The sequence below is a fragment of the Stenella coeruleoalba genome (assembly GCF_951394435.1).
Source record: "Stenella coeruleoalba genome assembly, chromosome: 20".
Lineage (NCBI taxonomy): Eukaryota > Metazoa > Chordata > Mammalia > Artiodactyla > Delphinidae > Stenella > Stenella coeruleoalba.
In genome coordinates this window covers 46,844,657-46,869,218 of record NC_137166.1, presented here as the reverse complement: position 1 = coordinate 46,869,218, position 24,562 = coordinate 46,844,657, and the positions used below count along the sequence as shown (strand labels likewise).

Here is a 24,562-nt window from a genome sequence, read left to right as displayed (position 1 = left end):
CCTCCTGGCTCCCTCCACTCGGCTCCCAGCAACCTCGCTTTTGCTAATGGGCCTTAATGCCCCTGCCAGCTGCTTTGCCAAACCCACAGGATTGGGCGGGTGCGGGGGCACTTGGGCGGCCAGAACCGCTCCCCGGTCCCAGCCTGGCGCCCCCACCCCCAAAGCTGAACCGATCGCGCACCAGGACGCCGGGGTCTGTTCATTCCCCCTCTCCTGGCAAAAGTGCCTCGTCACCGCTTCTGCCCGCCCCCGCTGGGCTGGGAGAACCGTGGGGTTAGCTGGAAGATTTGGGGATGAGAGACCGCGAGGCGCCTCCCGAAGCAAATCTTTCGGACGCGGAACTTAGGGGGATCTGAGGTCAGGGGTCACGGAGGGGAAGGGAGCCCACGCCTGGATGGACCTAGGGGAACGTGTCAGCGAGATTCACGTGCGTGCTCAGCCCAGGACTGGCCAGTGGGCGTGGCGGGGCGGTGGCCACACCGGAGGAGGCGGAGTCGTGATTGCGTATAGGCGTGGCCTGCTGGTCAAGGGGCGGGGTCTCTTTGCATATCCAGCAGGCGGCGGGGCTGGGGCGGGGAGCCGAAGCGGGAGGGGCACTCCCCCGCCCCTGGAACGGAATCCTCCCGGGAGCGGAGCAGGCTAGCGAGCTTGCATCCCGCACCATACCCCTGCCCCCGGCCCCGGCCCGCGTCAGACCGAGCTGCCGCCGCCGCCACAGCAGCAGCAGCACTCGGGGATCCGGGCCCAGCCGGGGCCGCGGGAGGCGGGGGCGCCGGAGCCCTGGATGTCCCGCAGCGCGGCGGCCAGCGTGAGAAGGGCGGGAGAAGGGGGCTCGGGTCGGGGGCGGCGCCGCTGCTGATGTGGCGGAGGGTGGGAGGCGGCCGCGGCGCCCGGATGGAGAGAGGGTGCCAAGGCTGGGGAGGGTGGTCCTGGGTGGGGGTCCAGGAATCGGCTCCCCTCCAAGCCAGATCTTGGGAGACAGGGGTCTCGGGCACAGGCCTTGTCTTGTCAAGGCTCTGGAGATACGGATCCCAGACACAGACCTCCCCCTCAAAAAAATCAAGGACAGGGGGACAGATTCTAGGTACAACCCCCTAAGCAAGATTTTGGGGATGGGGTCTGGGACGCAACCTCCTTATGAAGTCAAGGCCTCTAAGAGGGGATTCCAGACCAGACGCAATCCTTAACCCCTACCGGCCTGAGGGGCTCTCTCACAGCAACCCTCTAGGCAAGGTCTTGAGAATGGGGTCCCCGGGTCCCCACAGCTTCCCCACCAAGCCAAGGCCCGGGGGGTTTCCTGGCACAGTGCGTCCCCAGGCCTCAGAGGCGTCCGGGGCACAGCATCCCCCCATGCTTGGGCGGCGTCCCAGGAACAGACCCTTCTCAAAACAAGGTCTCTGTGCCTGGGACTCTATCCCCCCCAAGCCTGAATAAAATAAGGGGAATTTCAGGGAACCCCACACACAAAAAGACTTGGTCAAGGGTCCCAGGGCACAGGTCTCCTGGGCCACCCTCTTTGTCCCTGGGGCTGCCCAGCTGTCTGGGAGGGGCCCCACGCACAGACAATGCACCTCCTCCCCATCCGGTTCTGGCCCCCCAGGCTCCAGGATTCAGGCTGGGCCAGGGGGCGGCTCCCCAGGGACCTGGTGCAGCCCTGTCTGTCTGCAGCGTCTGCGGTGATGATGGCTTTGTGTGTGGTACCTGGGTGGAAGCGGGGAAGCAAGCGATGGGGAGGTGGCTAAGAGTGTGACCCTGTGTTTTTGTGACTGTGGTTGCCTGTGTGTGTATGTGTGTGAGCTGCAGCTGGTGACTCTGAGGAATCGTGTGTTTCGTGCTTGTGGTTGTGTCCGATAGCATCTGTGATTGTGTCTCTGTATGTGACCCCAGCATTTGTGTGGCTGTGTATGTGTATATGACAGCTGCTCGCTCACTGTGCAGAACCCTATACTTTTCAGTCTGTCTGTGTTTGAGTGTGTGCATGGTTGTGACTATGTGGTTGTGTCTTTATGTCTTTTGTGACCCCATGTATGTACCTTGGTAACTCTAACTGGGTATGTGACACTGTATCTGTTGAGTACGGGGTTGGGCATGTGTGTGGCTGACTGAAGATGTGGGTGGAGTTGTGACTGTAAGTGGAGTTGTGTCTATGACTCTGTGTCCATGTGCAACTGTCCTAATGACTTCGAATGTTTGTGACTGTGTCTCTGATTTTATATGTGTGTCACACATGTGCTTGCATGACACACAACTGTGCCTGCAACTTTAGGTGTGTGGCTGCCATTGTATGTGAAGTCACACTGTGCTTATGTGACAGGCTGTGTGCTGGCACTGTGACTTGTATGTTTGCGGTTGTGTGTTCAAAGCCACATCTGTGTGTGTGGCCGGGATTGTATAAATGACTGCATCTAGGTCTGTGTGTTGATACTGATTCTGTGCAGTTATAGTTGTGTACCTGTGATTTGGGTTATATATTTGACTTGGAGTCTGAAACCCTGACAGACTATTAATAGTGGGTTATTTCATTGCATGTGACTCAAACTATAGATGTGTCTGTGTGTGGTGGCACCAGTGATGGTGTGTGTGTGGGGGGGGGGATGTGTATGTGACTGTGGCTTCTGTATTTGTGTGTGACCTGCATGTCTGTGACGCTGGGTGACTCTATATACTTGTGTCTGTGTCATGGTCTGTAAGAGTGTGTGTCTGTAGCCGTGTGGCTGTTTGGGGTGGGTGGGTGGGTGTCCCTGTATACGTGCTGGGCGGCTTATGTTTGAATCTGTGTGATTTGGTGACAGAGTGACTGTCTCCTGATTCCACACATGACTCTATCCGGAACTGTGTCTTCTGTGTAAACGCAGCTATAAATGCTCTGTCTGGGTCCCTGTATTTCTAAGCACATACCTGACTGTTTGCTTGTGTGTGTGTAATGGAAATTGTGTGCTGATGCCTCCGTGTGTGAGATATTATGTGTCTCTCCACATGGGGCTGTGATCGTATGTGGCCCCATACTTGTCGGTGTGACTTCCATGTTTGCAGGAAGAGAGACCGTGTGTTTCTCTGTGATGGTCTGACATGGTACAGCTGGGTGTGGGATGGCGGGTAACTGTGAGATAGGTACCATGACCGTGATATATGGCTGGGTAACGTGGACACTCATGCTGTGGGACTTTGCATACATGACCGTTTCTGAAATGCGTATGGCTGTGACTCTGAGCCGCTGACTGTCTGGCTGTGTCTGAGTGTGTCCGTCCTTGGGGAGAACTGTCTCTGGATGGTTGTATGCATGTCCCGAGTTTGTGTGCCCATTTCTTTCTAATGCCTGGGCCGTGGCCATCGGGGTCTGTGTGTGTGCTTGGGTATGGAGAACCGTCCATGTACGTGTGGCTGATACCGTGACCAGACGTGTGCCTCTACGCCTGGGACGTATGGCTGTGTGACAGTGTGTGACCAGAAAGGTGTGTTGGTGTGACTGATACAGTTGGGGTCGAGTGTCCTTGTGCAGCTGTGTGCCGGGCGACGATTAAACACATGTGGCTGTGGCTGGGTGTGACTCGGTATGACCAAATGTGTGTCGGTGTGTCTGCATGCATCCCTGACCAGATGTCAGCAGGCAGCAGGGGAGCTGTATGTGACAAGTGTGTGTGCCTCAGAGCTAATAGGTGACCTCCTGCGGGGTGTCATTCTACATGGGTGGGTCTGTAATGTGAGTATCTTGGTTGGGTGCCCGAGGAAACAACTGTCATTGGTTGGCCATGGGCTGCCCCAGTGGGTGTGCCCGGACCCAGCTCTTTGTAGATGGCAGAGAAAAGAGAAGTGACAAAATACCAGTTACTGATATGACCAGACGTTTGTGGCAGTGCCTGGGCAGCCTGGGACTCTACATACCTGTGGACAAATGGTCCGTAGCAGAGACTGTATGTCTGTGAACTTGGATGTGTAGCCAGGTATTTACAGTGGCTGTGACTGTTGATGTGTTTCTGCGTGATCCAGTGTGTGTCCCTGTGGTTGTCTCTGTGTGTAATTGTGCAGAGCTGTGACCAGGTTCTAGGGACAATTGGGGACCAGAGTTGCATGTACACATGTGACTGTATGTGTGTGTGCAGCCCTGGACATGTGTCTAGAGGGCAGGCCACCCCCTTCACACCATCCCCTTGGGTACAGACAGCCTCCTGAGGCCAGGACATCCCCAGCAGATGCTCCCGAAACACACCTACTCGTTCCTGGGCCCTTGCAACCAGGTGGCTGATTGCCTTAGTAACAGTTGCTATGACAACCAGGGCTCTCATCAGAGATCCTGAGATGAAGGGGGGTTGGCTGATGTCCAAAGAGGGGGTGAGGTAGGGGACTGTGCCCTATCCCAAGCCAGCTTCTCAACTTTTCCTCCCTCCCCTGGGCAGGGCGGACCCAGGAGGCCAGAGCAGCATCTGCCCCCTGCCCCCTGTGGGGCCCTGGGGCCCCCTGAAACCTCCAGGACGGAGCCAGGTGAGTGGCCAGCTGGGGACAGGGCGAAGGCTGAGTGACTGGGTGGGTCTGCCTCGCATAGCCAAAGGAACTGTCCCTGCGGTCACACAGGCTTAATCACACTCACAAGCGGACACCCCCAAATGACTTCCCGGCACACTCAGTGACCTCGTTCACAGACACACCCACCTAGACTAGGTCTCTCACACACACACACACACACACACACACACACACACACACACACACACACACACTTGGACACTCAGACACACACCAACATCCCCACACCCACAGGTTCACAGTCACACAAACATACAGACACAATCCTAGACAACAGCCAGACTCCCTCACAGGTGAGCACAGACACTCACCAGATACAGACTCAGGGACTCTCAAGGGATGCAAAAAACAGCTATACTTTTGCACACAGACACAGTCTCACAAATAACACTCAGCACTCTCATAGACAACAGCCACATTCTCACACCACCACACCCTCACAAATAACACTCACAAACACACTCTCAAAGATGACAACCTCATGTCCTCACACAGCCTCACAGATGAACGGTTGCGTACAGACACACCCCCAGAACAACACTCACGGACCCACATTCTCTGCAACAACACCCACCTTATCTGACCCAGACACACCCTCACAAACAGCCACAGACACACAGCCTCACCACCAACAGCTGCACTCTTGGACAGATGTGGTATCTTGGGTAACTCTCACAGACACACACTGTCATGGGCAGTGGTCATCAAAGACAATAGCCACATCTTCACACAGACACACAGCTTCAAAGACAACAGTCACGGACACACCCTTTCAAAGACAGCAGCTTCATGCTCAAACACAGACCCATCCTCACAGGCAACATTCCCTGACACACACTCACCACCACTCTCACACATAGCTTACTCTTCGGCCATAAGCTTCAGGGACTTACACTCACAGATGACAGCCACACTCTTGGACACAGACAGCATTCACAGACACATACTCTCATCAACAACCATTCTCAGACCTGTGTCCTTCCGTACAGCCTTCACAGACAATAGGTGCATGCGCAGAACTAGACACCCTCACACACAACACTCAGGGACACACCAGGGAATTCCCTAGTGGTCCAGTGGTTGGGACTCCGCGCTTTCACTACCGAGGGCGCGGGTTCGATCCCTGGTCGGGGAACTAAGATCCTGCGAGCCGCACAGTGAGGCCAAAAAAAAAAAAAAGGAACACACCAGCTGCACACTTGCTTGCACACACAGGCGGAGTCTCATCTGTTGGTGCTCTGTCCTAGGTGTCCCCTCACACTCCTCCTGGGACTCAGTATGGCTTCTCAGTCAGCAAAGGCTGTCTTAGTGACTGGCCACCACCTCCATCCCTACCTCTGACATCGCAGGTGCACGCCTCCCCAGGGGCCTCTGCCTTAGAACAGACACATTTGTCAGAGGGGCTGTATCTCAGAGTTGCAGAGACCCACCCCTGTCCCCAGCACCCTCTGACCTGGGCTCTGAACCGCAATCCCTGGACCTTCTGAGTCCCCCACATCGGACCCATGCAAGTCTCAACTCCTGTGCCCTCTGACCACCTCATCCCCTGACCTCGTACCCCTAAAACCCCTGACCTCGTGACCCCTGACTGCTATGCCCTCTAACCCCAATGTCCTCCACTGCCTTAACTTCCCATTACTTTGGATCATCATGCCTCTTGACTGTCACACCCCGAATCTCCAGACCCCTAAAAGCTGTGACTCACGACGCACACATCCCAGACCTCCCTGCCTCTTAGCCCCATGTCTTCTGAATCCCCACTGCCGACTCTCCCACTCCCCTGCCTTCCGGTTGCCCCCTTTGTCGGTATCCCCTAACTGCTGCTAGTCTATGTTCCCTGGATGTCATGTCCTCTGACCCAGTGACCCCCTAACCCTGTAGCCCTACTGCCATGTTATCTGACCCCTTGCTCCCTGAGCCCTATTTCCCCCCACCTTGAGCCCCATGCCTCTGACCCTTGACTCGCACTCCTGTCAGCAGACGGGGCGGGCACCATGAACAAGCTACGCCAGAGCCTGCGGCGGCGGAAACCAGCCTACGTGCCTGAGGCATCGCGCCCACACCAGTGGCAGGCGGACGAGGACGCGGTGCGCAAGGGCACGTGCAGCTTCCCGGTCAGGGTGAGTGGGCGGGGCTCGTGTGGGCGGGGCTGCGGCGGTGTGCGAGCTGTTCGCTGTGCGCGTGCGTGTCCCGTGTCTGTTGTCCGTTGCCCGGTGAGGTGGCTGAGACCCAAGAGACTTCACAGCCCCGAAGAACTGCGGATCCTGCAGAAGCAGGACCGCACCGCCCGAGTCCCTTAAAGTTGGGATTAGAAACCAAGACCCATTCTCTTGTGCCAGGAAAATATTAGCTGGGGTTGGGGGGGGGGGGCGTCCCGCCTGGAGTCACGCTATTCTGTGGGAGCTCACAGATTCCAGGGGGGCACTGGGAGGTCACAAAAATTCTGTAGCATTTGCAAAGCCCTCTACTGTTAAGTGCGTTCTGGTTTAGACCACCACGACCCTTTACAACACACACGAAAATTTATAAGGGAGACAGCAGGATTCAGGTTCGATTCTCCACTCATTCCCTTCCTGGTTGGGTGACAACAGACGATGGTCACAGCGTCCCCCTCCCACCTTGTTTTCCCTTCCCCTAGAAGCGGACCTTGCGAGGGAGGGGCTGTTGGGAGGTGCAGGAAATGCTGGTGAGAGTGAGGAAGGGAAGGCAGCCAGTAAAGGGTGTCTTACTAAACTATAGCTGTGAGCAGCTGAGCTTGATGCCACTAGGGAACTGTGGGAAATCGAGCCATCCCACCCACGGGGTGAGGGAGCTCGGGCGTGTGTACCCCCGCTCCTATCAGTCATTGCCTGGGGCCAGTCCTCAGGCGCAGATGCAGATGCTGGCACTCAGAAGGACACCAGGGATGTGTTAAAGGCCAAGGATAGAGGCAGGGTGGGAATCATTACTCCATGCTGTGCTTCAGTTTTCTCACCTGTATATCTGGGATAAGAATGAGGTACCCAGACTTCCCTGGCAGTCCAGTGGTTAAGACTTTGTACTTCCACTGCAGGGTGGCATGGGTTCCATCCCTGGTAGGGGAACTAAGATCCCACAAGCCATGTGGCGCGGCCAAGAAAAAAAAAAAGGTCCCCACCTTGCAAAGTTGAGGTAAAGAGTAAATGAGTTGGGCTTCCTTGGTGGCGCAGTGGTTGAGAGTCCGCCTGCCAATGCAGGGGACATGGGTTCGTGCCCCGGTCCAGGAAGATCCCACATGCCGCGGAGCGGCTAGGCCTGTGAGCCGTGGCCACTGAGCCTGCACCTCCGGAGCCTGTGCTCCGCAATGGGAGAGGCCACAACAGTGAGAGGCCCGCGTACCGCAAAAAAAAAAAAAAAAAAAAAGTAAATGAGTTAATTCATGTGATGTGCTTAGGACATTGTGCGATGCCTCGCAGCGGCGCGGTGAGCACTAGGAATGATTGATTACTCTGCTTGTTTCATGCTCTCCCATCCCCTTCGCACCAAGTACCTGGGCCACGTGGAGGTGGAGGAGTCCCGGGGGATGCACGTGTGTGAAGATGCTGTGAAGAAGTTGAAGGCGGTGAGTGAGAGGCTGGGGCAGGGAGGGGGCAAGGTCAGAGCAGAAGAGCCAGCCCTGACCACACCCTCTGTCCTCCTCCTCCACTCCAGATGGGCCGGAAGTCTGTGAAGTCTGTCCTGTGGGTGTCAGCCGATGGGCTCCGGGTGGTAGATGACAAGACCAAGGTAGGGGGCCCGTGGGCCTGGGAGTGGGCACCAGTGGGCCCCTCTCCTCACCCTGCTCGAATGGGGCTAGGGACGCCTTCTCACCCACCTCTAGGACGTCCCTCCCTCAGGGACCTTCTAGACTCAGCCGTGGGTTCCTGTAACATGTCGGCACCTCACAGCCGTAATTCAGGATTGAGTCCTGTGGCTGTTTGGGAACTAGCGTGGATTGTGGGTGAGAGCACAGACCGTAGAGCAGCCGCCTCAGCTCGCATCCCAGCTCACCCACTTACCAGCCGGGTGACCCTGGGCATGAGGGGCATGAGATTTAACCCTTCCGTGCCTCGCTTGCCTCATCTGCAAAAATGGGGATACAAATGGACCCAACCATTCAATGAGAAAGTATATGCAAATAGTTTAAAACTATGCCTGGTACAGCGGAAGTGTTCCGATCAACGAATGTTAGCTGTTGTGTGTTTATTGTCCATCTACCTGGGCCGGGATCGGGTATCTGTTTGCTCACCATTGAATTCCCTGCCCCTAGCACAGACACTGCCCAAGGACACAGCCAGCGCACGAAGACAGTTAGGTGAATGACTGAACAGCATTGACACCCTCCAGCAAGCTTTGCCTGACTCCCGTCCAACTTGGGTCAGGCACGTCTTCTTGCTCCGGAAAGGCCCTGAGCCTCCCCGATCCCAGCCCTGAGCCCCCTGCCTGTGCCTCCCTCATTACAGCGTGGCTGTGACTCTGGCCAGTCTCCATCTGGTGATGAGTCTGATTCCTGCACTAAACTGGGAGCCCCATGTGAGCAGGGCCCACAGCTGTTTCAACAAGGGCAGGATCCCCACCCCGTTCAGGACAGGATATAGAGCAGACACAAAGGGAATATTAAGTGAATACATGAAAAACAGTACACATGCCTTTCCTGGCCTCCCTGGTGCCTCCCAGGACCTGCTGGTAGACCAGACCATTGAAAAGGTCTCCTTCTGTGCTCCTGACCGCAACCTGGACAAGGCTTTCTCCTATATCTGCCGTGATGGGACCACCCGCCGCTGGATCTGCCACTGTTTCCTGGCGCTCAAGGACTCCGTGAGTATCACTAAAGCCCAAAGCCAGCTGACTGTCTCCCATGCTGGTGTCCCACGCCCAACCCCAGCCCGCTGTGTGGTGTCAGGTGAGTCACTCCCCTTACCTCTCCTCTCCATGACCTCATCTGGAAAAGGGAGTGTATTCACAGCCCATAACTCAGAGGATTATTGTGAGACTTGAGGGGGTTGACGCAGAGTATTTGGAACAATGCCTGGCATATAGGAAGCACTCAGGAAGACATTAGTTCTCATCATCCTCCTTGTTATCGGTAGTTCTTCATGTTTCTCTAACTTTTCTCATTGAGGACCATGTAACATGCGCGGATGGCCCAGGCACAGCTCCGTGAATTTTTGCTTATTTTTAAACCTCACCCAAGTCAAGCTGTAGTTTCCTGCCCCCAGCAGCCCCCTTGGGCCCTTCTGAAACAACACCCCCCAGGGTACCCGCTCGTCCTTCAGAGTCGATTCATTTTGCCTGTCGTTCTTTATATTTTGGGGGGGAGGGGGGCGTCAAGATCCCCTCTGAGGATCTGATGAAAGAGACAAATGGACTGTCTTCTGAGAAGCACTCTCACAGGATTCTGAGGCTTGCGACAGAAAACCCTCAGATACCAGTGATTTCGGTGAAATAGGCATTTGTGTTTCATGTGAAAGACATCCCCAGGCAGGCAGCACAGCGTTGGTGTGACTCCTCCCCACTCAAGGGCCATGGCTCGTTGCTATGCTGGAGTATGGGTTCCACTCCATGATCCAAGATGAATGTGCGTGCTCCAGCCTTCACATCTTCATCCCAACTACGTAAAGGAGGGAGGCATGAAGAGGGGCACACCCTCTGCTCTTTGGGGAGGTGTATATTGGCCTTTTGTGACCTACTGGCCTTTAGTGACCAGCTTCTTTCACGTAGCATAATGTTTTCAAGGTTCATCCATGTCGTAGCATCGTATCAGTACTTGCTCCCTTTATATGGCTGGATAATATTCCTATGGATATACCACATTTTGGATATACCGTATTTTGCTTACTTATCCATCCATTGATGGACATTGGGTTGTTTCCACCTTTGGGCTATTCTGAACAGTGCTTCTCTGGACATTTATATGCAAGTATTTGTTTGAATACCTGTTTTTAATTCTTCTGGGTATATACCTGGGAGTGGAATTGCTGGGTCATATAGTATGTTTAAGTTTTTGAGTAATTGCCAAGTTGTTTTCCTTGGTGGCGACACCACTTTACATTCCCACTTGCAATGTATGAGGGTTCCAATTTCTCCACATCCTTGCCAACACTTTTTTTTTATTCTAGCCATCCTGTAGGTGTGAGTGGTATCTCATTGTGGTTTTGACTTGTATGTTGCTAATGACTAATGATGTGGAGCATCTTTTCCTGTGCTTATTGGCCATTTGTATATCTTTTCTAGAGAAATATCTATTCAAATCCTGTACCCATTTTTAATTGGGTTGTTTGTCTTTTTACCGTTAAGTTGTAAGAGCTCTTTATATATTCTGGATACTAGATGCTTATCAGTTACGTGATTTGCAAAACTTTTCCCCCATCCTGTGGGTTGTCTTTTCACTTTCCTTTTTTTTTGGCCCCGTGGCATGTGGGATCCTAGTTCCCCGACCAGGGATTGAACCTGCGCCCCCTGCATTGCAAGCACAGGCTCTTAACCACTGCACTGCCAGGGAAGCCCCATCTTTTCGCTTTCTTGATAGTGTCCTTTGATGTGCAAATGTACACATTTTGATGAAGTTCAATTTATCAATTTTTTTTGTTATTTCTGCTTTTGGTGTCATATCTAAGAATTCATTGCCAAATCCAGGGTTGTAGAGACTTACCTCATGTCTCATTCTAAGAGTTTTATAGTTTTAGCTCTTATATTTAGGTCTCTGATACATTTTGAGTTAATTTTTGTAAATGGTGTGAGGTAAGAGTCCACCTTCATTTTTTTTTCACGTGCATACTGTATCCAGTTGTTCTAGCACCACTTGATAAAGAGACTATTCTTCCTTCACTGAATGGTCTTGGCACCTTATTGAAAATCAATTGACCATAGATGTGTGGGTCTATGTCTGAGCTCTCAGTTATGTTTCGTTGGTCTATATGTCTCTCCTTATGCTAGTACCACACTGTTTTTTTTTTGTTTTATTTATTTATTTGTTTGTTTTTGGCTGCGTTGGGTCTTCGTTGCTGCGCGCGGGCTTTCTGTGGTTGCGGTGAGTGGGGGCAACTCTTTGTTGCGGTGCTCAGGCTTCTCATTGCGGTGGCTTCTCTTTACTGCGGAGCACGGGCTCTAGGCGCACGGGCTTCAGTAGTTGTGGCACGCGGGCTCAGTAGTTGTGGTCCGTGGGCGCTAGAGTGCAGGCTCAGTAGTTGTGGCACACGGGCTCAGTTGCTCCGCAGCATGTGGGTTCTTCCCAGACCAAGGCTTGAACCCGTGTCCCCTGCACTGGCAGGCAGATTCTTAACCACTGTGCCACCAGGGAAGTCCTGTGAGTTTTTCACAAATGTCCTTTATAAGGTTGAGGAAGTTCCCTTCTATTCCAACTTTGTTGAGTGTTTTATCATGAAAGGGTGCTGGATTTTGTCAAATGCCTTTTCTGTGAGAATCCAGATGATCATGTGGGGATTTTTCTTCATTCTATTAATGTGGTTGATTGATTTTCATATGTTAAACCAACTTTGCATTCCTGGAATAAATCTCACTTGATTCTTTTAATATTCTGCTGGGTTCAGATTGCTAGCATTTTGTTGAGGATTTTTGTCCCCAAGTTCAACTTTAAGAGGTGGCTGAGCATCTTGTTTAGGGAACAGAAGTCAGACATACCTCATTAGAATCCCAACTCTGCCAGTCACTCGTTATAATGGGCATGTTGACTGAACCTTAATTTCTTCATCTGTCAAATGGGTTCATAAGATTGTCCACCTCCTGGCACTGTTGTGAGGATTCCATAAAAGGATGCAAATCAGGGCTCAGCCCGGGGCTACACAAGATTTCCGCTGACACATATGTGAGTTTCCCTGTGCCTGGCTTTGTGCTGCATGCCTTGCTTATATTTGTTCACCTAATTCCTGCAACAACCCTGTGAAGTGGGTGCTGTTAGAGCCCCCATTTTACAAATGAGGAGAGTTGGGTACTGGGAAGTGATTTTCTTCAGATCGCATAGCTGGGAAGTGGGAAGCCAGCATCAATCCCAGGCTCTCTGGCCTTGGCGTCTCTCAAGTAGGCACTCAAGAAACAGAGGTTGTTGTTTTTAACCCCAATACTTTACTACAAAGTATTTTCAAGCATGTAGCAATGTCGAAAGACTTGCACAGTCACCAGTCACCTGGACACCCCCCACCCAGATCCTGCCATTAACATTTGTCTGGGCTTACTATATCACTTATCTCTCCATCTTATTTTTGGATGCATTTCAAAGTCGCAGACATCAGAATACTTCCCCCAGACACTTCAGCATGCATACTATTAAGCAGAATTCATATTTGTCTCCAGCTCTTTTTCTTTTGAAGCGAAATACATGCTGACCACAAACCTTAAGTGTACATTTGCTGGGTTTTGACAACTGTATACACGTGTATAACCCAACCCCCCCATCAAGATCTAGAACATTGCCACCACCCCAGACTGTCCCCTCAAACTCCTTCTCAGTCAGTCCCTATGCCCACCCCTAAGAAACAACCACCGTTCTGAAGTTTCTCACCATAGATTAGTTTTGCCCATTCTGTAACTTCATGTAAGTGGACCCACCCAGGGATTTCCCTGGCAGCCCAGGGAAGACTTCACCTTCCAATGTCGGGGAGTGTGGGTTTGATCCCTGGTTGGGGAGTTGGGATCCCGCATGCCTTGCGGCCAAAAAACCAAACCATAAAACAGAGGCAATATTGTGGCAAATTCAATAAAGACTTTTAAAAAAATGGTCCATATCAAAAAAAATCTTAAAAAAAAAATGGAGCCATACGGTACTACACTCTTGCCTCTGTCTTTTGTCCCTCATTTTGCAGATGTGCACTGAGGCCCAGAGAGGTGAAGGGACTCAGCCGGAGTCACCCAGCATCCAGCTGCTGGACCCCGGGGCTCCCGGCGTCCGGTCTGCACTGCACAACGTCGCTAATCCTGCCCCAACCTCTTCCCACAGGGCGAGAGGCTGAGCCACGCAGTGGGGTGTGCGTTTGCGGCCTGCCTAGAGCGGAAACAGCGGCGGGAGAAGGAGTGCGGAGTCACGGCTGCCTTTGATGCCAGCCGCACCAGCTTCGCCCGGGAGGGCTCCTTCCGCCTGTCTGGGGGTGGGCGGCCGGCTGAGAGAGAGGCTGCTGACAAAAAGAAAGGTGGGCGCTGCCCGGAGGGCGGGGCGGGGCGGGGCGGGGCGGGGCTGGGCACCGAATGGTCCCAGGGTGGGGCCAAGGGATCCAGATTGGGGGAGAGCTGCAGAGGTAGGTACAGGGGCTCTACAGTTTACAAAGCAAAAGGGAAACACACACACACAAAACCCAAAACAACAAAATTTTTTAAAATTAATTTATTTTATTTTTGGCTGTGTTGGGTCTTCATTGCTGTGCACCGGCTTTCCCCTAGTTGTGGAAAGCGGGGGCTACTCTTCGCCGTGGTGCGCGCGCTTCTCATTGCAGTGGCTTCTCTTGCTGCGGAGCACAGGCTCTAGGTGCATGGGCTTCAGTAGTTGTGGCTTGTGGGCTCTAGAGCGCAGGCTCAGTAGTTGTGGCGCATGGGCTCAGTAGTTGTGGCACACGGGCTCAGAAGTTGTGGCTCGTGGGCTCTAGAGCACAGGCTCGGTAGTTGTGGTGCATGGGCTCAGTAGTTGTGGCACACGGGCTCAGTAGTTGTGGCTTGTGGGCTCTAGAGCGCAGGCTCAGTAGTTGTGGCACATGGGCTTAGTTGCTCTGCGGCATGTGGGATCTTCCTGGACCAGGGCTCGAACCCGTGTCCCCTTATTGGCAGGCGGATTCTTAACCACTGCACCACCAGGGAAGCCCCCCCCACCCCGATTTTTTTAAGTAAAAAATACAAAGCAAAGCACCAACCACAAAGTTTGGTTACAGTTTATAAAGTGTACTTCAGTTTAAGGAGTCCTCTGGGCAATATTCTGTTGGCCACAAATCCCAGCAAAGCTCACCGAGAGCTTTATTATCTGCTAACCCAGGGATGTTCCCAGGCTTTTCAAACTGTGTATCCACCCTGTTAATGGGTTGTGAAGTCAGCTTGCTGGGTTGTGGTTAGCATTTTAAGAAATGAAATGGAAAAGAATAGAAAATATCAGAGTAATTGAATGTAGTAAGGGTAAGTATAGTTCAATGTACTTTTATGTCAGTATATCTGTGTGTGTGTGTGTATGTGTGTGTATGGAACGGGTTACCATGTTAATGGTATTTCTTATTCTGGGTTGCCATCATGAAAGTTTGAAAAATACCTGGTGAACTCTAACATTCTAGGTCAAAGGCAAATAGTTTATAAGTTCTCAAACCGTAGTTTTTAAACTTACGTGTATTGTGTGCTGAGTCAAAATGTAATTTTTAATTTTATTTTACTTTTTTTAACTGTTTCTAGTTTTTACATTTTTGGAAAACACTGCTTAGAATTTACAAAGAATCCTGAATTGGGATTCAGGATAAAGGAGACTGAAGAGATTTGACAAATATTAATAAATGTAACGTGCGATACTGAATTGAATCATGGAGATTGTATATATAGATACATATTCAACATTCAATTCAATATATATATATTGAATATATGTATATAAAATATATACATTGAAAAATATATATATATATGAACATCCATAAAGGACCTGAGTAGACCAGTTGGGGAAATTAGAATGTGGACTGTAGACTAGCTAACAGTATCATATCTATGTTAAACTTCCCAAGTAAGAAGTTGTCCTGTGGTTCAGTAGGAGGCTGTCCTTGTTCTTAGGTACATGCTGAAGGTTTTAGGGTTGGGTAAGCTGTCTGCAGCTTACTCTTTTTTTTTTTCCTTGTTGTTTATATGTATTTATATTTATATTTTATATACAGTAGTGTGCATCCATTAGTCCCCAGCTCCTAATTTATCCCCGCTCCCTTTTCCCCTTTGGTAACCGTAAATTTGTTTTCTATGCCTGTGAGTCTATTTCTGTTTTGTGAATAAGTTCATTTGTATCTTTTTTTTAGATTCCACATATAAGTGATATCACATGATATTTGTCTTTCTCTTTCTGACTTACTTCACTTAGTATGATGATCTCCACGTCCATCCATGTTGCTGCAAATGGCATTATTTCATTCTTTTTTATGGCTGGGTAGTATTCCGTTGTATATATATATTACCACATCTTCTTTATCCATTCATCTATTGATGGACATTTAGGTTGTTTCCATGCCTTGTTTATTGTATGCAACGTACTCTTAAATCATACTGAAAAAAGATTATGGAAGGAGAGACAGATCAAATACTGTAACAAGTTAACACTTGTTAAGAGTTAACAAGGGTAACAAGTTAACACAAGAGAACATGTGTGCTCCTTGTTCCATTATTACATCTTTTCTGTAAGTTTAAAATATTTCTAGCTAAAAAGTTTAGGAAAACAAGTTTTTATCACTTGCTAGAATATTAGCGTTTACAACATATGTTTTTCTTGGTAAACTATGTGACCATTTACAAACCTCTTGACAAAGTTAAGGAGTTCACAGCTTACAAAATATTTTGCTGTTTACATCATCTATTAGAATTTATAAAGAATTTTATTATTGGTAAAGCAGATTACAAAGTATAGTTAACGGAGGGCTTAAGTACATATATTTTTTTTTAGTGAAAACCTGTCTTATATATATATTTATTTATTTATTTTGTTGCACTGGGCCTTAGTTGTGGCAGGCGCGCTCCTTAGTTGTGGTATGTGACTCTTAGTTGCGGCATGCATGCGGGATCTCGTTCCCTCACCAGCGATCGAACCCAGGCCCTCTACAGTAGGAGTGCGGAGTCTTAACCACTGCACCACCAGGGAAGTCCCTATATGATATTTTATTGTTTGCCAAAGAACGCACTGAGTACACTGAGTTTACTATTTATATGGGATGTTCAAATTTACAAAGAATGTCATATGCTTTAGAGTTTGCAAAGGATTTTGCTGTTTCCAAAGGATATTATACGTTCCAGGTACTTTGCATTGTAGAAAGCACTTGAGAGCCTGCACCGCAAAAATGAGAGTTTACAAAGTGTGGTATATGATTTGCCGAACACGTGACAGTGTTTTGCTGATGATGCGCTGATTCACAGTCTCAAGGCACCGCACGTTCACAAAGAGGTCTCTTCAGTTCAGGAGTTACGGAGCAGTGCACTTTCCACAAAGTTGTTTACCAAGATTTTGTGGGATTCCAGAGCGTTGAACATTCACTGCCTCAACTGACCCTCTCGGGAGACCTGGGAAGGCAGCTGAGGGATGTTTATCCCAGGTTTAGTTGGGGAAACTGGAGCCCGGAGAGGGGAGGAGACTTCCTGAAGCCCAAGGTGGTGGGGGGCAGAGGTGGTTTCCCAGTTCCAACGTGTCCCGGGCTGTTTCCACTGCCCCCAGCCTGGCCTGGGTAAGAGCCTCACCGCCCCCTCATGGAAGGTGGGAGAAGCGCTGGGCACCCTCCCTGCCCTCTCTGGGCCTGAGTTTAACCTCACTAGCATTCAGGCTGCGGCTCAGGTGACGCCTTGATGGGAGGATGGCTGTGTGTTTGTGTATTGGCAGGGGTGGGGAGACCCTGCCATTGAAGAGCCCGCTTCTTATGCTGAGTGGGGAGACCAGGTACCTGCAGAGGACTGAGAACAGTCCCAGAGGGGAGGGAGCCCAGGCTGAGGGGCTGAAACAATCTGGAAAACTCCTCAGAGGAAGAAGTATGCCAAGCTGGGTCTAGAACAATGGGTAGCAACTGGAGGAAGGGAGGAGGTACTTGAGGTGGGAAGAATGGTGGGAGGTGACAGAGAGCAGAGCAGATGGAATGATGGAGGAAGACAGCATGATGTGGAGAGACCAGGCCAGAGGGAGAGACAGGTTAGCGCAGTCATCTGGAACTCAGACTCTGGAGTCAGCCTGCCCCTTCCTTCACACTATGGCTCAGGCAAGTCACTTGCCATTTCTGGGCCTCAGTTTCCACATCTGTAAAATGGGGATAATGACAATATCAACCTCACTGGGTGGTTGTGAGGACTGAATGAGTTAATACTTTCAAGGCACTTGGAACAATGCCTGATACCTTGGTCATGCACCCAAAAAGTGTTTGTTAAATTAATTAGAAAGGGAGACAGAAGGCCTCAGAGGGAGAAATAGCAGAAGCAGCAGAGGAAGATGGATGGGGGACAGAAAGCTTGAGACACACAGAGGGTCAGGGTGGGTGACGACTCCCCCACGGGCCTCCTGGGGAAAGTGGTCCTGGCTTGGGTGGGGAGGAGCGACATTTGGGGGCACTGACCAGCCTGTCTTGAGGGCAGGGCACATTGGGTGAGGAAGGCAGCATTGGAAAACAATCAAGGGGTCTGGGTAGGAGAGGCCTCCAATGCCAAGGTGAGCTATCTAACCACCTGTCTCACCCATGTCTCCAGCAGAGGCAGCAGCTGCCCCAAGTGCGGCTCCTGGCCCTGCCCAGCCTGGGCACGTGTCCCCAACACCGGCCACCACATCCCCTGGCGAGAAGGGTGAGGCGGGCACCCCAGTGGCTGCAGGCACCACTGCGGCTGCCATCCCCCGGCGCCATGCCCCCTTGGAGCAGCTGGTTCGCCAGGGCTCCTTCCGTGGGTTCCCGGCGCTCAGCCAGAAGAACTCACCTTTCAAACGGCAGCTGAGCCTACGGCTGAATGAGCTGCCATCCACGCTGCAGCGCCGCACTGACTTCCAGGTGAAGGGCACAGGTGAGCCTGGGGCTCAGCAGGAGGGAACATCGGGATCAATGCCACTGTCTGTTGTAAGCAAGATAGAGAAGAGGTGGTACACACCATGATTTTGTTTTTTAACATCTTTATTGGAGTATAATTGCTTTACATTGTTGTGTTAGTTTCTGCTGTATAACAAAGTGAATCAGCTATATGTATACATATATCCCCATATCCCCTCCCTCTTGCATCTCCCTCCCACCCTCCCTATCCCACCACTCTAGGTGGTCACAAAGCACCGAGCTGATCTCCCTGTGCTATGCGGCTGCTTCCCACTAGCTATCTGTTTTACATTTGGTAGTGTATATATGTCCATGCCACTCTCTCACTTCGTCCCAGCTTAACCTTCCCCCTCCCCATGTCCTCAAGTCCATCCTCTACGTCTGTGTCTTTATTCCTGTCTTGCCCCTAGGTTCTTCAGAACCATTTTTTTTTTTTTTTTTAGATTTCATATATATGTTAGCATATGGTATTTGTTTTTCTCTTTCTGACTTACTTCACTCTGTATGATAGACTCTGGGTCTATCCACCTCACTACAAATAACTCAATTTCGTTTCCTTTTATGGTTGAGTAATATTCCATTGTATATATATGTGCCACATCTTCTTTATCCATTCATCTGTCAATGGACACTTAGGTCACACCATGATTAATTAGCACTGCCTGCCACAGGCAAAGGAGAGGAGCAACATGTGATCAATTAGCAATGTCTGCCATCAGTCTGGGAGAGGAGAGAGGTAGTGTAAGCTGTGATCGATTAGCAATGTCTGCTCCAGGCAAGGGATAGCAAAAAAGTGGCGTAACTCACGATCAGTTAGTACTGTCTGCTGTAGTTAGGGACATGAGAGCAGTGGCATATGTCATGATTGATTAGCAAGACGTCCATGGGCAAGGGAGAGGAGAGAAGCTGCCCAGATGCCATGTTTTTGCTCAAGAGGAGACTGAGGCACCATAGGCTAATGCTCCCTCCAAGCTTTTGGCCAGTAGAGCCATGAGATCTGGCCAGGTCAAGGATCCAGGTTCAGAGGAAAGAAGAATTGTGATTAACAATGTCTGCCTAGGGCAGGGAGAATAGAGTGATGACAGACATCATGATCTCCTTACAGTGTCTGACTTGAGCAAGAGAAAAGAGCGAGGTGGCACACCACATGACTGATTAGCAAAGTTTGCCATGGGCAAGCGAGAAGAGAGAGCAGGAGTATTATGTTTTGCCCAAGAGATGACTCTCAGAATTTGGCTTATGGAAACATGAGGTGAAGGGCACAAGTGAGCATGGGGATCATGGGGTCAGGGTGCATAGTGATGGATTCGTGATGTGGCTTCTGGGTAAAGGATTGTGCAGAGGCAGCACCCATCATCACCGATTAGCCATGTCTTCGAGGGAAGATGGAATTGCAAGGACCAGTCCTTTCTTTCAGCATTTGGCCAGTAGAGCCACAGGGCTCTACTGGTGAGGGGTAAGGTGAGCAAAGAGTTCAATGGGAGAAAAGCATCATGTTTGATTACTAATGTCTGCCATGGACCGGGAAAAGGAGAGAGATGGCATAGGTTGTGATTTAAAAATGTATGCCATGGGAAAAAGGGAGGAGAGAGGTGGCATGGAACTATGGTTTGCCCGAGGGAGACAGGCAGGAGAGCTGCCTTTCCTCCCAGCTGTCAGTGAAGTCATGTGGTCTGGCCGGCTCTCCTGCTTCCATATGCCAAATCCGAGACACCTACCCCTTGTGGCCCTGGGGACTGGTGTGGGAGGTGTTGATCTGTATCCAGGAGGCCGGGCTACTGCAAAAGGTGACTGCTGAGCAGATGCCAACGCTCGCTGAGAATGACGCACGCTCACTCCATGTTGTGCAGCACCCCAGGTACTGCACGCGCCCTCAGATCTGCTGTCCTCATTAAGTAACCTGCCATTAAGCACACCCCCAGGGCTGCCACACCTGATCCCTGAGAGGTGGCAGGCACCCCAGACTTCATTTAGGAGCCTCGCGTGCCTGTAGCCAGTTGCCCACTTGCTTGGATGTAACTTGCCGCACAAAAATTTCATGGACTCACGCAGATGTCCCACTCCACTGCGGGTGTCACACACACTTAGTCACACACTTAGTCATGGGCAATCAAAAATCACACACACTCGGAAGTTGCAGGACCAGGTGTTACCATTACACACACTTAGAAAGCACGTATCCAATACAAACTACTGTATATAAAATTGGTAAACGACAAGGCCCTACTGTATAGCAGGGAACTATATTCAATATCCTGTAATAAACCATAAAGGAAAAGAATATGAAAAAGAATATATATATATGTATATATGTATAACTGAATCACTTTGCCGTACACCTGAATCTAACACAACATTGTAAACCAACTATATTTCAATAAAAAAGAAGGAAAGAAAGCACGTATCCAGGTGTCCCATTCAGAGATCACACACACAGGTTAACACACGCTCACGAACGACACACCTGGATTCACACAAACTTGTGTGAATCACAAGTCACATAGGCTAATTCATGCCGAATTCCGTACATCACGCAGGCAGATTGGCTCACGCTGGGGAATCACAGTCGGATGCCACAACCTGGATTTCAGTCACACTCAGATGCCACCCCCCAGAAGCTGCACACCCATTTGGACCAACAGGCACAGTCATCATAGAAATGACCTGGAAGCCACCTACTGTCCCACCTGGGCAGCCCCACGTCACACCTGCTGACTCCTACAGCTAGTTTCTTTCTGACGCTCATAGGAGCATCACACACACTCCCTTGGAGATAGCCGCTCGCTGAGCTGTCACAGGCACTTGTCACACGCCACACTTGACGGTCCTCTTGTTTATTTGGATGGTGCCTTTTCTCATCCTAAGCCCTCACGAGGCCACCACACCTGCTCAGCGTGTCCTGTCTTGCAGGCACAGGTGCATCTCTGCCCTCATGACATATGTTATGGGCCAGGCCTGGTGGGGCCCCACTTCCGCACTCAGAGCAAGACAGATGATCCCCAGAGTGACCAGCAGCGTGGGCAATATCCATTCTGACTAGTCGGTGCTCTTGTCATACGTGTGGTTGAACATTTTTAATTTATTTTTTTGGCCGCGCCACGCGGCCTGTGGAATCTTGGTCCCCTGACCAGAGATTGAACCCGGGCTCTGGCAGTGAAAGCACCAAGTCCTAACCACTGGACCGCCCAGGGAATTCCCTGAACATATTTTAAAATTAATGTATATTGTCAAGCATTTAAAATATTTCTTCTGGTTTGCGGCTACATACAGCTCTTGAGGTCCTCCTTGGGTTGGGATCCCCGTGACTGCCATCAGATGTCACACGCTACTTGGCTGTCATACCACTCAGATGCCGCACACACACACGTGTGCACAGTTACCACTTTTGTGGCCGTGGCCACTTAGTTACTGCAGAGTGGACCCACCAACCCACATACCTTGTGAGGGCCACCTGCGGGGATGGGGTCAAGGGCAGAGCCTGGGCCTGTTCGTTGACCTCCACCCTTCCCTGACTTCCCAGTGCCTGAGATGGAACCTCCCAATGCCAGTGACAGCGACAGCATCAGCGCCCTGTGTACACAGATCAGCTCATCTTTTGCCAGTGCTGGAGCGCCAGCACCAGGGCCACCGCCAGCCTCAACAGGTAAACTCAGCCCTTCTCTTGGGGCAGATGCCCTGCAGTGCCCCTCCTGCATCCCCCTGCTCCTTTCAGGGCTACTGCAGAGACTCTGGGAATCTGGGAATCCCACAGGCTTAGAACCATGGATCATCTTAGAACCACGGGGTTGTCTCAGAGCCGCGGGTTCATCCTAGAACCACGAGATAACATAAGAATTATGGGGTCACCTTAGAACCACGGAATCAGTTTTTAAACCTTGCTGTCTTAGAACCATAAAATCTAGAAACCTACAGCCTTTGAATCACAAGATATTAGAACCTAACAGATTTGGAGCCAGGAAACCTTGGAATCTTACAACCTTAAAAGAGTGCTCTCTGAGAAAACAGTGCCAAGGGATCACCTTAGAGCCACGTGCTTATCCTAAACACGTGGAAGCACCTTGGAATTACAAACAATGTAAATTTAGAACTCTAGAATCTTAGAAAACACAAACTTAAAAACGCTGAAACTTACCCACTATGTTAGAAGAGTACACTCTGAGGAAGATCCATGCAATCTTAGAATCTTAGCCTCCTAAGACAATACAGTGTCAAAATATTAGAGCCAAGGGTGATATTAAAACATATTTAGTAACAGGTTTGCTACTGACCAATCAGAAGGGAAGCCGGCCTGGGTGATTGTCAGTCGTGCCTAGACTTTTCATCTTAGGACCTTAGAATCTCAGAAGTGAATTTTCGTAGCACTGCATGACCTGTGGTCCAGGATGGTCAAGCCATTTGCCCAAAGCCCATGCAGCTAATGAAGAGCAGAGCTGGGTGCAAGGCGGCAAGGCAGCCCGGTCCAGAGTCTGATCCCCAGCCTGGGGTTCTCTCTGCTGCAGCCCATGCCCCCTAACTGCCCCTCTCCTCTCTCCAGGGACTTCTGCCTGGGGTGAGCCCTCCGCGCCCCCTGCAGCTGCCTTCCAGCCTGGGCACAAGCGGACCCCTTCGGAGGCCGAGAGGTGGCTGGAGGAGGTGTCCCAGGTGGCAAAGGCGCAGCAGCAGGCAGCCTCGGTGCCTGCCGTGCCCCCCGGCCTGCAGCCCTTCCCCGCCCCCGTGGGGCCCTTCGACGCCGCGCCTGCCCAGGTGGCCGTGTTCCTGCCGCCTCCACACATGCAGCCCCCTTTTGTGCCCGCCTACCCGGGCTTGGGCTACCCGCCCATGCCCCGCGTGCCCGTGGTGGGCATCACACCCTCACAGATGGTGGCCAACGCCTTCTGCTCAGCCGCCCAGCTCCAGCCCCAGCCTGCCACCCTGATTGGGAAAGCTGGGGCCTTCCCCCCCCCTGCAGCACCCAGCGCCCCTGGGGGCCAGGCCCGTCCTCGCCCCAATGGGGCGCCCTGGCCCCCAGAGCCAGCGCCCGCCCCGGCCCCTGAGTTGGACCCCTTTGAGGCCCAGTGGGCAGCGTTAGAAGGCAAACCTGCTGTAGAGAAGCCTTCCAACCCCTTCTCGGGCGACCTGCAGAAGACCTTCGAGATTGAACTGTAGCCCGAGTCACCCCATCATCTCCAGGAGCCCCACACCTGGGAGTGGAGGCCCAACCTCTCCCCAGTCCTGCTCCCTGGGGCTGCACCCTCCTGACGACCTCTCTAACCCTTCTCTCGACCACCTCCCACGACCAGTACAGAACCGACATTGTGACGCCCAGGTTGCGATAGGATGGAATTCAGGGACGGACCCAGCCTGGCTAAGGGACCCATTTCTCTGCCAGACTTAGGCTGGCATGGCCCCCTCTCCCCGGAACCCAGACCCAGGGGGATGGCCACAATCCCACCGAGTGCCCTCGGTTCCAGCTGTATTTCCCAGTTTCTGTTGTTGACCTTCTACCTTCCAGTATTGGGTGGGATGGAGGAGGGATGCCCACCTGGGGGCCCTCCTCGGCCCCAAACGAGTGCCCACCCCAAGTTTGGTCATTCCCCCCGCCCCCATACACAGCACAAACAAAGGGCTTCCTTCTGCCCACCTGCTGCGTTCACTGCCAATGCTGTGCTCACCCCTACCACCCCTCCCCTCCCCTTGGGGGCCCACATGTTCTTTGGGCCAGGGTCTCATGGGGGTAGGGGGCCAAGTTGGGGGCCCAGGAGGCAGGTAGGGGGGGAAGGGGAAGGGGAAGAAGATGCTCAGTTACCTCACGTCGGTGCCCGCTGGGGAGGGGTCCGGGAAGAAGGAAGGGGGTGCCTGGCGGGTACTTTTCTATCTTTTATTTCCAGATTTTTTTGTATCTAAACTTGCAGATTTGTATTATACAAGGACAGCCAATAAAGGAAGAATATAATGGTGCCCCTCTAGAAGGCAGGGTGTGTGTGCAGCGGGGATGGTGTGGAGACAGAGCCTTTCCTCCTGAGTCATCTCCTAAAACCAGAGGGAGTAAAAAGGGTCTCCCTGCATATTCACCTCTGAGTCGTAGCATGGGAGCAGGTAACACTGACCCAGCACTCAAGAAGTGGGTTATTAATGGGTACCCCAAATTAATCACTCCATTTCTGATTCTTATAGATTTTGAAACAAGGAATTAAAAAAACATATAATCTGCTGCTAATAACTTCAGTATTAAAATTTTAAATAATTACGTTTGGAGTAGCATATCTTCGAGCTGGCGAATTCACGTTTCAGCAACTGCATTTTCCATAACTTAGGCCAAAGTGTCATCTGACGTGGCAGCC

At 51.4% G+C, this 24,562-nt stretch overlaps 1 protein-coding gene and 1 long non-coding RNA gene across 2 annotated transcripts; one reads left to right on the top strand and one right to left on the bottom strand.

Annotated features, from left to right (window-relative positions):
- Positions 1-575: 575 nt before the first annotated feature.
- On the top strand, positions 576-23,934 carry NUMBL (NUMB like endocytic adaptor protein). The gene is made up of 10 exons (XM_079908669.1): positions 576-808; positions 4,395-4,479; positions 6,502-6,641; positions 8,027-8,101; positions 8,191-8,265; positions 9,196-9,336; positions 13,472-13,661; positions 17,914-18,219; positions 21,763-21,885; positions 22,777-23,934. Exons 1-10 carry the CDS (start codon positions 785-787, stop codon positions 23,385-23,387), a joined length of 1,770 nt encoding a protein of 589 aa, XP_079764795.1. The 5' UTR covers positions 576-784; the 3' UTR covers positions 23,388-23,934.
- LOC307179493 lies at positions 18,147-24,562 on the bottom strand. The gene is made up of 3 exons (XR_013825398.1): positions 24,470-24,562; positions 22,375-22,434; positions 18,147-18,267 (listed from the first exon to the last, which is right to left on the bottom strand). It is a non-coding gene; the product is annotated as an uncharacterized lncRNA (long non-coding RNA).

Bases quoted from the DNA above. Each gene is read 5' to 3' on its own strand.
- NUMBL (XM_079908669.1), top strand. From the start codon at position 785: ATGTCCCGCAGCGCGGCGGCCAGC. The intron at 13,662-17,913 runs GTGGGCGCTGCC...CCATGTCTCCAG, and splicing joins GGCTGCTGACAAAAAGAAAG to CAGAGGCAGCAGCTGCCCCA. The intron at 21,886-22,776 runs GTAAACTCAGCC...TCCTCTCTCCAG, and splicing joins GCCACCGCCAGCCTCAACAG to GGACTTCTGCCTGGGGTGAG.